At 36.9% G+C, this 13,800-nt stretch overlaps 1 protein-coding gene across 4 annotated transcripts; it reads left to right on the forward strand.

Annotated features, from left to right (window-relative positions):
- Positions 1 to 706: 706 nt before the first annotated feature.
- On the forward strand, positions 707 to 13,725 carry LOC127660868 (nucleolysin TIAR-like). Of its 4 annotated transcripts, XM_052151317.1 has the most exons (12): positions 707 to 867; positions 4,339 to 4,435; positions 4,681 to 4,833; positions 6,740 to 6,794; positions 6,902 to 6,989; positions 8,492 to 8,567; positions 8,886 to 8,994; positions 9,134 to 9,229; positions 9,328 to 9,412; positions 9,968 to 10,091; positions 11,266 to 11,405; positions 12,407 to 13,725. In XM_052151317.1, exons 1-12 carry the CDS (start codon positions 839 to 841, stop codon positions 12,519 to 12,521), a joined length of 1,167 nt encoding a protein of 388 aa, XP_052007277.1. In that variant the 5' UTR covers positions 707 to 838; the 3' UTR covers positions 12,522 to 13,725. The 4 variants fall into 4 exon arrangements, with proteins under 4 accessions (XP_052007277.1, XP_052007278.1, XP_052007279.1 ...); XM_052151319.1 differs by lacking the exons at positions 707 to 867; positions 4,339 to 4,435; positions 4,681 to 4,833 and adding exons at positions 7,735 to 7,804; positions 8,013 to 8,082 and having other exon boundaries at positions 6,743 to 6,794; XM_052151318.1 differs by lacking the exons at positions 707 to 867; positions 4,339 to 4,435; positions 4,681 to 4,833 and having other exon boundaries at positions 6,902 to 8,082.
- Positions 13,726 to 13,800: the final 75 nt, after the last annotated feature.

Here is a 13,800-nt window from a genome sequence, read left to right on the forward strand (position 1 = left end):
ACTGGGATCAAATATTGCCATTTTAATGGGTTTCAATGAGGACATTTTTGTCCTTAAGGTCCTGAGTGTAACTATTTTGTGTAGGTACATAGTGTATTATGGGAACTGAGGTTGAAATTCCAAAATTCCCCCAAAAATACCCACCATTGTCAAAATGTAGGCCTATGCTGCTGGCATTAACACAGCCAAAATAATCGAGAGAGAAAAAACAAAAATGAAAAAGACAAAAATGCCCCGAAGGTCGAACAAGGGTTTATTAAAATATTACATTGGGACCTAAAAGTTTACATCGTTTACATTCATGTAATCACTACCCCCACATAAATCCTCACTAAAATAACACATGGCATCATCGTCTCATTTGTCATGTACCTTATACACCACGGTTTTTGGCAAAGAAAGTTACTTTTTACCTGAAACATTCAGAGGAGCTCTGGCCATTTGTACGCTGTTACCCATTATTCACTGGAACGCAAGTAAAAAAAATCCCTGAATGATTAAACGATAAACAGATGAACACATAAAAATCAAGATCTCCTTGTAATTAAAACATTTGAAGTATCATGTATTCAAATTAGCTCTCCAGCAGCACTGTTTATTAATTTTATAAAGCCCCATCCTCTCTGATTTCAAGTCCCACTCAAACACATTTCTGACCGGTCGTCCTCTAAAGCTGTTTTAGCGCATGCGCAGTGGCCGTCTTCCAGACTAGCCGGGTTCCGCCATTTTCTACACAAGACTGAAAATAACACCAGTCCTGTATTGTGCATCCTAAAAATAAACCAGCAACTAAGATACCGAAAACAAGTTGTGTTCACACTCCCTCCGGCATCTGAGAATGGAAGACGAGAGCCATCCCAAAACCCTGTAAGTAGCTGAAAACACAGTCCCTGTAGGTGCTCAATGAATAGCCACTCTATCTTTAGCGCCATTGCCACATTTTTAGCTAGCAGCTAGCTCCGAAAAACGACGTCCTATTAAAGTTATTGACCTTATATACATTCAGTAACCACCATCACCACATATTATTGAAAACGTTTCCGGGAGTAATTACTTCTCACCTTTGTCAGAGCAGACAGGTCGTAAAGTTTTAACGCCTGTCCTGCGAGCGATTTAGCAGTAGCATGCTTAAGATAAAATAGCCGCTAAGTATACGTCATGAAAACAATAAAATGCAGGGTAAATACAAGGATCATCGCATGTTTTAATTGTTTAAACGGAGTTAGAGAATTAGGGTGTGATACTTCTGTTAGTAATTACCGTGTTTTAATGAGTGTCATTGCTGGTTTAGTTAAGGCCTGTTATTTAATCTCAGGGCCTGCGTGTCATTTCGAGAAGTTTGGAGTTTGTGTTTGGTGACACACTTTCAGATAAAATATCTCTCCTCAAACTGCTCGTCATGATTTCAGTAGTTGTGTTATGATGTATATGTGTGTGTTCATGTGCTGAGGTCATATAGAGTAGACATAAAGGGGCTGTCAGATTGGTCTATATAAGGCGAACACCGGTTTACTAAGCATTTCAATTTGAAGGGTGTTATTTCTGTTTAGATCTGCACGATTAATCGTTAAAAGATCGCGATCTCGATTCAGACACCCACGTGGTATCCTTTCTAAATGACAATGATTCTGGACTATATATTAAATGTTCCAGTTGCATTAATTTGTCAGGCGGTCAAATTTAAATGAGAGATTCACTTCAAGACGCGTTTTTAAATGCTTTTAAACTTTATATGGGATCTACAAAACGCAGTGCTCCTGCATTAGATGCTGAATAAACTAAAACACAAATGCCAAAGATGATGTTTGTCCAGAATAATGATTTACAAACTGCAGGGTGCAGCCACTATTTGTTAGCAGTGTGACGGAATCTGCTCAATTCATTATTTATTAATTAAAAAAAATACTGGTGTTGTGTCAAAGTGTGTTTTCCCTGTTTCCCTGGTTAGTGTTCCCTGTAGCACTGTTAAACACAGGGGGAACAGATTGTGACAAAGGGGAAGCATAGGGCGATCAGACTTCAACAAAGGGGAAACAGATTTCGACAAAGGGGAAACATAGGGTGAACAGGCTTCGACAAAGGGGAAACATAGAGGGAACAGGCTTCGACAAAGGGGAAACATGGGGAACCGACTTTGACAAAGGAGAAACATGGGGAAACAGACATTTACAATGGGGAAACATAGAGGGAACAGGCTTCGACAAAGGAGAAACATGGGGAACAGGCTTCGACAAAGGAGAAACATGGGGAAACATAGAGGGAACAGGCTTCGACAAAGGGGAAACATGGGGGAACAGACATTTACAATGGGGAAACATAGAGGGAACAGGCTTCGACAAAGGGGAAACATGGGGGAACAGACATTTACAATGGGGAAACATAGAGGGAACAGGCTTCGACAAAGGGGAAACATAGAGGGAACAGGCTTCGACAAAGGGGAAACAGACATTTACAATGGGGAAACATAGAGGGAACTGACTTCGACAATGGGAAACATAGGGGGAACAGACTTTGACAAAGGAGAAACATAGAGGGAACATACTTCGACTATGGGGAAACATGGGGGAACAAACTTTGACTGGGGAAACATAGGGGGAACAGGCTTCGACTATGGGGAAACATAGAGGGAACAGGCTTTGACAAAGGTGAAACCGACTTCGACTAAGGGGAAACTTTATCACTTGAATAAATAATAAGTGATAAAATAAATATATAAGTAACCAACCACCTTTCCATTTACTGTCAGGCAAGAATCAGTCTAAACATGCAGGAGGAAAATTACTTTAACAAATTAAGACATAAAAACGTATAAATGTAAAAAATTAAGACATTTTTCGATACTCGATTGTTTAGAGGCAATTCGGTCGGTGCCTAAAATGTATCAAACTCAATTCTCAGCCCTACTTTTGGGTGAATAAATTATGGGATAATTTTTAATTTTTGGGTGAACTTACCCTTTTATTTTATTTTATTGTAAATTTTTAAGTAATTGTGGCAGGGTGAGCAAGAGACAGACACAGCAGGTGTGGTGTCAAGCCTCGTAGATGCATTTATTGGAAAAAATAATAAATGTAAAAATGTCCAAAAGGGGTAATAAAGTGTCCAATGGGGAATCTGGCATCCTCGTAGTGAACGGAGCTCCGTGAAAGGGCGGGGTATTGTCAGGAAGACCTAGGCACAAGCTGGGCTAATCGGCCGCTCACGCTCCCCCCGAAGGCCCGCAGCAAGCATGAGGGGAAGGCGGCCTGGCATCTAGCCTGTCGGCGGCAATGTGAGCGGTTCACCCCGGTGACTCATCAACGCGTCCGAGGAACGAGTCTGGCAGCACACCATCCCGTCCATCTCCGAACCCTCCCAGCTCTGTTCCTGGGCGTGCGAGGATGTCAGTGTGTGCACACATGGAGATTTGAAGCCGGCTCCCCGAGAAGAGGTGCGCTCTGCGTTTTAAAGACAGCGGTGATGAAGCATTATTCCCATCAGGTGTGCTTCATTCACCGCTGACTAAACGAAGCTTATTAATTATGCAAATTATGCTAAAAAACTTAAAGCATTGTTTTCTCTGTTCTCTATTTAATTACTGGCTCTTGAATAATTCCTTTAAAAGCTTGAAGCTATTTTTACAAGAGACACTGAAGGCCACGTTGTTTTAATTAAAATTGTTTGTTTGTTTGTTTGTGTGTGTGTGTGTGTGTGTATATATATATATATATATATATGTTTTGTGTTTTATGGCATATTTGTCTACTAGTGCTATGTCGACAAAACTGTTAATGAAGCTTTTTTCCGACATTTTATTTATTTATTTTTTTTATGCACTTTTTTTTACAGGATTATTTTTTATTTGCAGTAATAACAAGGTCCTGTTTAGTGTGTAATTTATTCGTTGCGCCCTCTTGTGGATTTAGGACATTTTAAATGTTTTGATGTCTAACTTTATTGCATTTTTGCATAGATTGTAGTAGAGAAATGTTTTTCAGAACCTTTAGTACATTACATGTGATTTTGTTTAATATCCTTATGTCCAGGTTTTGTAAATCACATCAGCATTTTTTTCGGCAGAATCGTGATCTGTATTCTAAGCAAAAAAAAATTTAATTGTTGCGATTGAACTGGAAACCTCAGAAGCAACCCTTTTTTTTTTCTTTCTGTTTTAAAAAAAATACATGCCTCCACAAGGGTATGTTGATGTCTATAGTAATATGATCCTCATTCAATCTTTTCTTCCATGTTCTTTTTGAAAACATCTAAATAGTTGGATTAACCTGGTATGTTTATCATGAGGTCCAGACTGTTAACACCGTATATTTTCATTAAAATATTTTTTATCTTCATTTTCAGCTACGTGGGGAACCTTTCAAGAGATGTAACAGAGCACTTGATCCTTCAGTTATTTACTCAGATTGGGCCATGTAAAAGTTGTAAGATGATAACAGAGGTAAACGTCTCATATTTACACATTGTCAAATGTTCACTGAAATATTCTGACATCCAGTTTTTTAGTTTAAATGGGTGTGTGTGGAAACACTTGGCAGACTCTACATCGGTAATAACATCGAAATTAAATTGACTGTAAAATTATTTTCTTGAATGATCAGACTTAAGGCAAAATGATTTAAAAATAGTGTTCCACACAAAACCCATATATCTGCAATAATATATTTTCCTGGCTTTTCTTCTCAGCAATCCGATAGCAGCAGGAAGGTGAACTCTTCTATTGGATTTTCTCTTTTGCAGCATACAAGCAATGATCCGTATTGCTTTGTGGAGTTCTTTGAGCACAGACATGCCGCAGCTGCTTTAGCCGCTATGAATGGAAGGAAGATTTTGGGAAAGGTATATCTTTCATCAGTTCATAACCTAATAATAGCAAGATTTGGATGGTCTGAGGTTGTTTTATTTAATGAAGCCTTGTACTCTATATTGGGAATCCTTTTACGAGTGATGTCAAATGTACCAGTACTTCGGTACCAGGTCGGTAGATTTAAAAGATGTAACGATACCAGTGTTTCTACAGTATCGACTCAATTCAGTCCCTGCTAGCTGTCTGACAGACAGACGACTGCTTACAAATGCTCAAGTGCTCATTTTATCTGATACTCCGTTTACACAGAAATGGACAGTGAATCAAATTAAAATTGTTATATGTCCTAGTGTGATTATTAAACCGCAACTAGATGTGATTTCATTAAATAAATATAGAGTCTGCATCTGCTGTGTGCTGCAAAGTGAACGTGTTAAGCCTCATATATGCTAAAAACACAGACTGATGAAAACATAACATTTTGCTGTGCTTGTTTTAGTAGATGACAGAGCACTCATCTACTGTGATGTGTGGAGTGCATGCAGACTATGAATTGTTATAATTAAAATCAAAGCATTCTACGCTTCATTAATCCCACTGGGTCATATAACAGTCTTATCCAGAAGTGTTAAACTATCGACTTTGTCAAAATAAGTTTGATTAAAAATAAAAGCTCAAAATTTAAGAAATTGCAACAGAAGTTTTTTCCTAGTATTTAGTAAAACACATGTTATTATTATTATCTCACAAGCAAGAGTGCTATTGTACTGGATAGACGTTTTCATTTATAATGTGATGTTCTGTTGTGCCGCACTTAATTTGACAAAAATCATGATCAATGTTGTATTTATATTATGTTGGCAGGATCTTTACTAAAGCACTTTAAAAAAAAAAAATAGTTTTGTTGAAAAGTTAAAGTTCTATTTTCATTTGATTGAAGTTTGGATTTGATTAGACACATTTATATGATTAAATTAAATCATATAAATGGGGGGGGGGTAATATAATTTAGAAAAACTTGAAGGAAACCTGCTATTGGATTTATTTAATATTTACATTGCAATTTACCGGGTTCGGCTCGGTGGTTCTTTGGTTAACACTGTCACATCACGGGGGCCTGGGTAGCTCAGTAAGTAAAGACGCTGACTACCACCCCTGGAGTTGCGAGTTCAAATCCAGGGCGTCCTGAGTGACTCCAGCCAGGTCTCCTAAGCAACCAATTTGGTCCGGTTGCTTGGTAGGGTAGAGTCACATGCGGTAACCTCTTCATGGTCTCTGTAATGTGGTTCTCGCTCTCTGTGGTGCACGTGGTGAGTTGTGCGTGAAGCCTCCACATTGTCTCTGCTGTAATGCGCTCAACAAGCCACGTGATAAGATGCTTGAATTGACCCTCTCAGATGCGGAGGCAACTGAGATTCGTCATCCGCCAGCCGGATTGAAGCACTACACCACCACGAGGACTTGGAGCACATTGGTAATTCGGCATTCCAAATTGGGCAGAAAAGGGGAAAGGAAAAAAAAAACACTGTCATCTCACAGCAAGAAGGTTCCTGGTTCAAGTCCTCAAGGCTCAACTGGGCCTTTCTGTGTGGAGTTTGCATGTTCTCCCCGTGTTTGCGTGGGTGTCCACCGGATGCTCTGGTTTCCATGGACATGCAGGTTAATTGTGAATTAGAAAAGTGAATTGGAGACGCTAAACTGCCCTGTAGGTGTGAGTGAGAGTCCCTGTGGGACCCCTAACGTGAGTTAACATTGAAGTGTAGAATTTTCAAAGGCTTAAATGAAGGCGTTCAATAGCATATTACCTATTTTTTTATGTGGTTTCTAAATTGGAATCGGGACATTGTGCTGGTATTGGTACCTACTACTGAAAATGTGGTATCGTGACAACTACCTGTTGCCAAACGTAATGTCAAACATGTGTATTTCTATTGACAGGAAGTCAAAGTTAACTGGGCAACAACTCCTAGCAGTCAGAAGAAAGACACATCCAGTAAGCAATTTTATTGAATTTTATTTTAGGATCAATAGTGGTTAAATGTTTATCTTAATGCATTGATTTATATTTTTTTTATATATATATATTTTTTTTTAATGCAGATCACTTTCATGTTTTTGTGGGAGATCTGAGTCCTGAGATCACAACTGATGACATCAGAGCTGCATTTGCACCTTTTGGGAAAATCTCGTAAGTTCCAAGAGGTTACACATTTTTGTGGAACATGTTTGGGTTTTGTCTGATAAATGTAAAGGAGTTATGTGCAATCTTAAATAAACTTTCATAAAATTATGGACAAATGTTTAATTAACTTTTTGTTACTGCTAGTTGTTGGTAGTTGATAACTTCAACACAATCACAATTTAAAAAATGTATTGATGCAAAATAATACAAACATTGTAACATATAGTTATTTTACATTTTCTTTATTTTCTTGAGGTGCTAGCGTTAGCTGGTATGCAGTCACACTTCTGACAGAAATGAAAGTTTTGTTTTACAAAATTGTGTTATCCTGTCTTCATTTCCTTCACAGACCTACTCTTTTACCAATTATAAGCCTTCACATTTCAATTGTTGTTGTTTAGATTTTCTACAGTAATTCTTTTAAAAACGTGATGTTATAGCTGGAGACATTTTGCTTTATTTTGCATTAATGATATTTGAATCACATAGGCTAATCAGTGTCACCAATAAACACAGGGCAGTATAGTCAATATTGTGTCCCCAAATCGATCTGTTTTAAATTGTACTATAAATTATTTTCATCACTAATCTCCTTTGCTATGCAGAAATGGGTAAGTAGCTTTGATATGCTAAAGCAGTTCAATATTTGGTTGAAAACACAAAAAAAAATATATGCAGTACTACTATGAGAAATTTTTAGATTCTCCTTTAGCTCTGAGTGTCAGTTAATAGAGCTCTGGTTATTTTACAGAAATGCTCATAGGATTGGACAGGAGCTTGAAGGCTAACAGCAAGGAACTGTGCACTCTGGGAACTCAGATGTAGATTTTTTTTTTCTATTCACTCTTTGCTTTTCATATTTGTATACTGCAATATTTTCCCATTAACGCTAAAGTAGTGTAGACTTTTAACAAACTTGAGAATACATGCATATTTACTTGTAAAGTATTGTTCATAATGGTTTTCCTAGTTGTGTTGATAGTTTGATTCTTCTAAAATTCTGAAATGTTAATTTTTCAAAATTTGCAGCTTCCCAAACTCTCCTTATTGGTGGTAAAGAATTGACCAGGAAAAATAAAGAAATCTGTTAACAGGCCATGTATGCCGTTTAATTCCTTTTTCTCTTTTGATATTTCTATGTAATATTATGAGTAGAATTATAGATAACAGTTTAAATTAGGAATGCATGGTAATGAAATTGATGAATTTTACTGACATTAGAGTTTAAGGCCTAGCCGTTAAGATAAAATTAGGATCACTTTGTTTTCACAGAATATAAAATAATTAAAATCTGTGCAGGAGGATTTAAGCAACGCACTCATTAGTTTAAGTTGCATGACTTTGGACTTGTAATTAAAAAAAGCTGCAGAAGTTGTTAGTATAATGATTTATTTGTTAGGATATCGTAACAGTGTCTCACTCAGTGTTTTTGTGGTTCCTTTCTTTTTTTGTATCCTCTAGCAGGCCATCAATGATCTGACTTTTCTGTCACTACATTTTTCTTTCAGGGATGCACGTGTGGTGAAGGATATGACAACAGGGAAATCAAAGGGGTATGGATTTGTGTCCTTCTATAACAAACTGGTAAGGCTCCAGTACAGGAACACAGAGTCAAGGTTATTCTATTTCTGTTTATTACAATTCATATTATAGCTGTAGTATTACAGATATTGATCCTACTGAATTAAGTTAGACTTTTATAGTTGAGTTATATGTTTTAAATTTTAGTCAGATTATTTAGCAATTAAATTAATAGAAAGCAAAGTTCAGAAATTTACATGGAAAGTTCAAAGTTACGCAGATGAACCAATGAAAGACTAGTTGTGTTACTTGGTAAATCTATTAGTTTCTTGGTTTTGAGAACCCAGAAAGGAAGCCAGTTTATTTTTTTATTTTTTTTAGGATGCTGAGAATGCCATAGTACACATGGGGGGTCAGTGGCTTGGTGGGCGACAAATCCGGACTAACTGGGCAACTCGTAAACCACCTGTCCCCAAGAGCATTCAAGAGAGTAAGTCTGTTTTTAATCTTGCAGTTTTAGAGATGAAAACTACCTTGTTTTATTTCTCTGACTGCCTTTGCTCTTGAGGCTGTATCCTCTGATTTCAAGAATAAAAAATTAACATGACTTTAACTGCGGTAAATTTCAGACAGTTCCAAGCAGCTAAGATTTGACGAGGTGGTGAATCAGTCGAGTCCACAGAACTGCACCGTGTACTGTGGTGGCATTCAGTCAGGTCTCACAGGTAAGTTGCAAATCCCTTTTACTTTCCTCTTCTGGCTGTTTACATCTAGGTTGTCTGAGTGTTTCAGTATAATGAATTGCACTGTTCTCTTCTCACAGAACACCTTATGCGACAGACGTTTTCTCCTTTTGGACAGATAATGGAGATTAGAGTTTTTCCAGAGAAGGGGTATTCTTTCATCAGGTATCATTTGCAAGGAATTGCATTTTGGTGCATTTAATACTCTCAGATGTTTTGTTAGCATAATTACATGTAGCCAGGCGATGTTTTCCACAGGTCATATTCATGGTTTCTTTTAATGATCAAGTTAAATGGGCTTTGGCATCAATGTATAATGCTTTTATCAGAGAGCAGTGTGGCTACTACCTGTTAGAATACCATTATATAATACAATGTAATGATGGCAAATGAGATGTACATTATTTTTCACTTAACATAACAAAAAAAAAATAACTGGCTTATGTCATAATCTTGATTAGGCTAAATATTGGATACGGGGACATGAAAGGTCTCGACCTCAAGCATGAAATGTGTGATTACACTGATTTCCCAAATGGGGGCATCAAATAAACTGATGCCAAACATCTTTTGACCTCTTAGTCTTGACACCGATTTAAGGATTTAAAAAAAAAATGAGGCCTTAGAAATATCATGGTTTAAGTAACTATGTGGTGACAAGAACACCACAATATTACTGTATAAACATTTTCTTTATGGTCCATCACTGTTTTCTCTCAGATTTTCCTCCCATGAAAGCGCTGCCCATGCCATTGTTTCAGTGAATGGGACCACCATCGAGGGTCATGTTGTGAAGTGCTACTGGGGTAAAGAGTCACCTGACATGGCCAAAAACGTCCAACCGGTAATCAGGGTTCCTGCGGATCCTTAATAACTTTTAAAATGTCTTAAATTCTGGTTTCCAACATTTAAGGTAATAAAAAGTTTAAATATCTTAAATGATACGACAAAAGTCTTAATCTTTATTTAAAGAGGTCTTAAATTTGGGGGCGGAAAGACAGGAATCATGATATGACCTAATGTGATTATCAAACTTCAAAATAATACAAATTAATTAAATAAATGCATATGCAGCATCCTTCAAAGTTAAAACGTGGCACTGTATTTTCTCCAAGCATGTGGGGGCTTATGAGTGTTTCTATCTGTTGCAGAGCAGTTCACAATCATTAAACCATATCGGAAATTTATGAAATGCGATTACTAATGATCAAATGTTGACAATTCTATAGTGTTGATGAAATATGACAATGTTTACTTTTAACCTTTTATATTGTAATACGCTGTAGATTATTGTATGAGTGCACATTTGATATCCCTTATTTGTTTGAATGAGCAGCTGGAAGCAGTGAAGTGCAAACTTTTCAAAATAAGTGTCCCTTAGTGTATTTCAAATTTAAAGTTCTTTAAATTTAAAAGTTCCAAGCTATAAATCAAATGTCAAAATAAAGTGCATCTGGAATTTAATTCAATTTGGACTCTTGTAGCCTCTGTCTGGCCCTCCCCATCACAGGAAGGAAAGTCTAAGAACATTATAGGCTACCAATTTAAAAAAAAATATTGGCAAACAAACTGGCTTTTTTTCAACACATTATCGAATCAGCACAATCCAATATCGGTTGACCTAATTTGTATTTATTTATATAATGATACATGAACCAAGTTTAATGTGATATATGTGGAAAACATGTATTGCGTATTTTAAACTTGCATATAGCCTACCTTGTTTTACTGATAAGCAATGTTAAGGCCATGTTGAATGTGTGCCCCTGTCTAAGAAAGGGTCTGTGATACATTATTTATTTTGAGATTGTTTGGGTCTGTTTTGGTATGGGGATACGGTATTCATTTTATTTGTTCAGTTCTTGAGTAAAAATATTGAATTTTATTTTTAAAGCCCTGCAGCAACCCTTGTAATGCATCCAGTGCCCATGAATTTCCCCTTTTTTAAATGTGTCAGTGTTCTTTATTTCTTTTAACTTTCATAAGTTAAGTTTAAGTTTTCAATGCTTATTTCTCAGATGGAATATGGCCAATGGGGACACTGGAATCAAATGTATGGCAATCCTCAACAATATGGTCAGTACATGACGAATGGCTGGCAAGTACCGTCCTATGGAGTATATGGGCAAACATGGAATCAGCAAGGATTTGGTGTAGAGTAAGTTTTTTGTGTGTGTTCTTTGTTGATTTTGCTATTGATTTGTTCATATGCTCTCTCAACTCTGCTGTCATTGTCACCCAGTTCAATTTAATTGTGCACAAGAGACATTTCTTTCACACACAACACATGTTATAGGCTAAAATTATGTCCACATTAATCTGGATAAATTTGAAAACAGCGTCCAAACTGCAGTTTTCAAATGTTTTCCAAGCGTTGCTCGTCCACACTAAAACGTTGGAATAATCTTAAATAGACTTAGTGTGCATGCTTACTGGGATGATACAGAGAGTCACTAACATCCAAAAGTTCTCACGCCATTCTTCGGGCACAACTATTTCGTTTAATTCACTAAATTGTTGCACCCAAAATTGCCATTCCATGTAATTAAATTTCAGTTCCTCGTGTTCTGCCACCGGACTGCAATTCCCAGTTAACTTTTCGCTGCCTTTAAAGCAATGCAGTGTGAAGGTTGTACAAGGTAACATTTATCTTTAACAACACAATGAAAGCACAGCAACACTGCTACAACGTAGGCCAACATCTTGGTTGTTTTGGGTGGAATGGATCACATGACAAAAAACAAGTCATTGTTTTCGAATATCTACATTTTCCTGTCCACACTACAACACGAATACAACGTTTTGAATCCAGATTATTGTGAACAAAGCCTAATTGTCCATGTTTTTCTGCCTCTTTTTGACAGAAATTGAAAATCTCTTAAGTGATTTATTAGACCGTAATGTCTCTTTTTACAAGGCTCCTGTTCTGACAGAATCTGCTCAGATAATGCCAATGTGGTAAAGAATGTGTGTGTGTGTGTGTGTGTGTGTGTGTGTGTGTGTGTGTGTGTGTGTGTGTGTGTGTGTGTGTGTGTGTGTGTGTGTGTGTGTGTGTGTGTGTGTGTGTGTGTGTGTTATGGCCTATTGTGGTTTACCTGCGGAACAACTTGAAAATAACCTAATAGGATCCCTGTGTTAATTAACTTTTCTCTATCTTAGACAGTCACAGTCCCCTGCGTGGGTGGGAGGATTTGGGACACAACCCTCTCAGGCTCAGCCTGGCGCAGTGATGAACCAAGCTAACTTTGGCATGGCAGGGTACCAGACACAATGATTTGACCTTCACTGTCCATAATACACATCTCTTTTCACTTTTTTTTTAGAAACAGCTCTCATGGGGAGGATAGGTAAAGACTAAAAGGAGCTCATCTTTTCCCCACAAGCATTTGGTCTAAAGCAGGATTTGCTTTATTGTTAAGACACATTTAAAATGAAACGGGGGACAAACTGCTTTAATGGAATTCTGAATTCATTTACAAGATTTATTCCTGTTTTAATGGAATTGAAGAAGTTGTGTTGTATCTGTTGCCCCACCCCCTTTTTTAATTCTACATATCTTGAAGATAACTACAGCTTTTTCTCTTAAGCCCAGCTTTAGGAAATTCACAGGTACATTGCAGAAAACCCATGGTATAAATTATCTGAACATATTGTGTTATACAATGAGTATTTTTATTTTTCCCCTTCCTAAATAGCTGGTCATGCATTTGCTTGTTCATAACGGTTTGGACTTGAAGTTTTGTACAAAAACACAACAAACAACAGTATTCTGGCTTTGCAAACAAATGTAAGTAAAGGCACTTTTTGGGGGTTCATCGAACCTGTGTCATGTAAATGTTGAAGTGTAAATGAATTTCTATGTGCAGTGGTGTATATTTAATCCACATTAGCTCCCCATTCTCCTAGAAATTCTAGCGCTCTTTGATACTGTATGTATAATGTATCTTTTTACTTAGATTTACAGACACAATAAAATATCTCCCATTCACAATGGAGGAAGGGTGATAATGGCCAAACCTGTAAATATCTTTTGATAACTTGGCCTGGAATAAGGGTTTCAAAACATGCGTTCTACTTGACAATTTTGCATAACTAATGCAGCATGTGTTAGACAAATTTTTATGTGTGACCGACATGCTGAACAGATTCAGTGAAATTCACAAGCAAGCCTTAATTTTTGGTCAGTCACACACAATTCAGTTTAACGCTTTGAGACCCTTGTAAAGAGCTGTATAATTGATTTTAGAGCCGACTGTAAATTTCGTCCCTTTGCTGTTTTAACAAAATATGTGCCATTTTTGAGTAGCCAGAGAAAAGTTGTTTGGATATTTTTTTTCCTGGGCACAGTAAGGAATTGCATGTTTCAAACTATAATATTGAGTTTGCTCAAAGCATTGAATGTAAAAAGCAGAAATGTTTGAATACAATGTAGCATTTTAAGTTTTCTTTTTAGTCTAAATGAGTCAATAAATGAACCATTGGACAAGAAATTATTTGAATTCCTTTTTTTCCTTTCAAACTTGAGAATGCTCTGGTGTCCATGTAGTAAATTA

The sequence above is a fragment of the Xyrauchen texanus genome, chromosome 20, assembly GCF_025860055.1.
Source record: "Xyrauchen texanus isolate HMW12.3.18 chromosome 20, RBS_HiC_50CHRs, whole genome shotgun sequence".
Taxonomy (NCBI): domain Eukaryota; kingdom Metazoa; phylum Chordata; class Actinopteri; order Cypriniformes; family Catostomidae; genus Xyrauchen; species Xyrauchen texanus.

Excerpts from the sequence above, each read along its gene's own strand:
- LOC127660868 (XM_052151317.1), top strand. The coding sequence starts at position 839 with ATGGAAGACGAGAGCCATCCCAAAACCCT. Across the intron at positions 8,995-9,133 it reads CCCCAAGAGCATTCAAGAGA|ACAGTTCCAAGCAGCTAAGA; the intron begins GTAAGTCTGTTT and ends GGTAAATTTCAG. Across the intron at positions 9,230-9,327 it reads CATTCAGTCAGGTCTCACAG|AACACCTTATGCGACAGACG; the intron begins GTAAGTTGCAAA and ends CTCTTCTCACAG.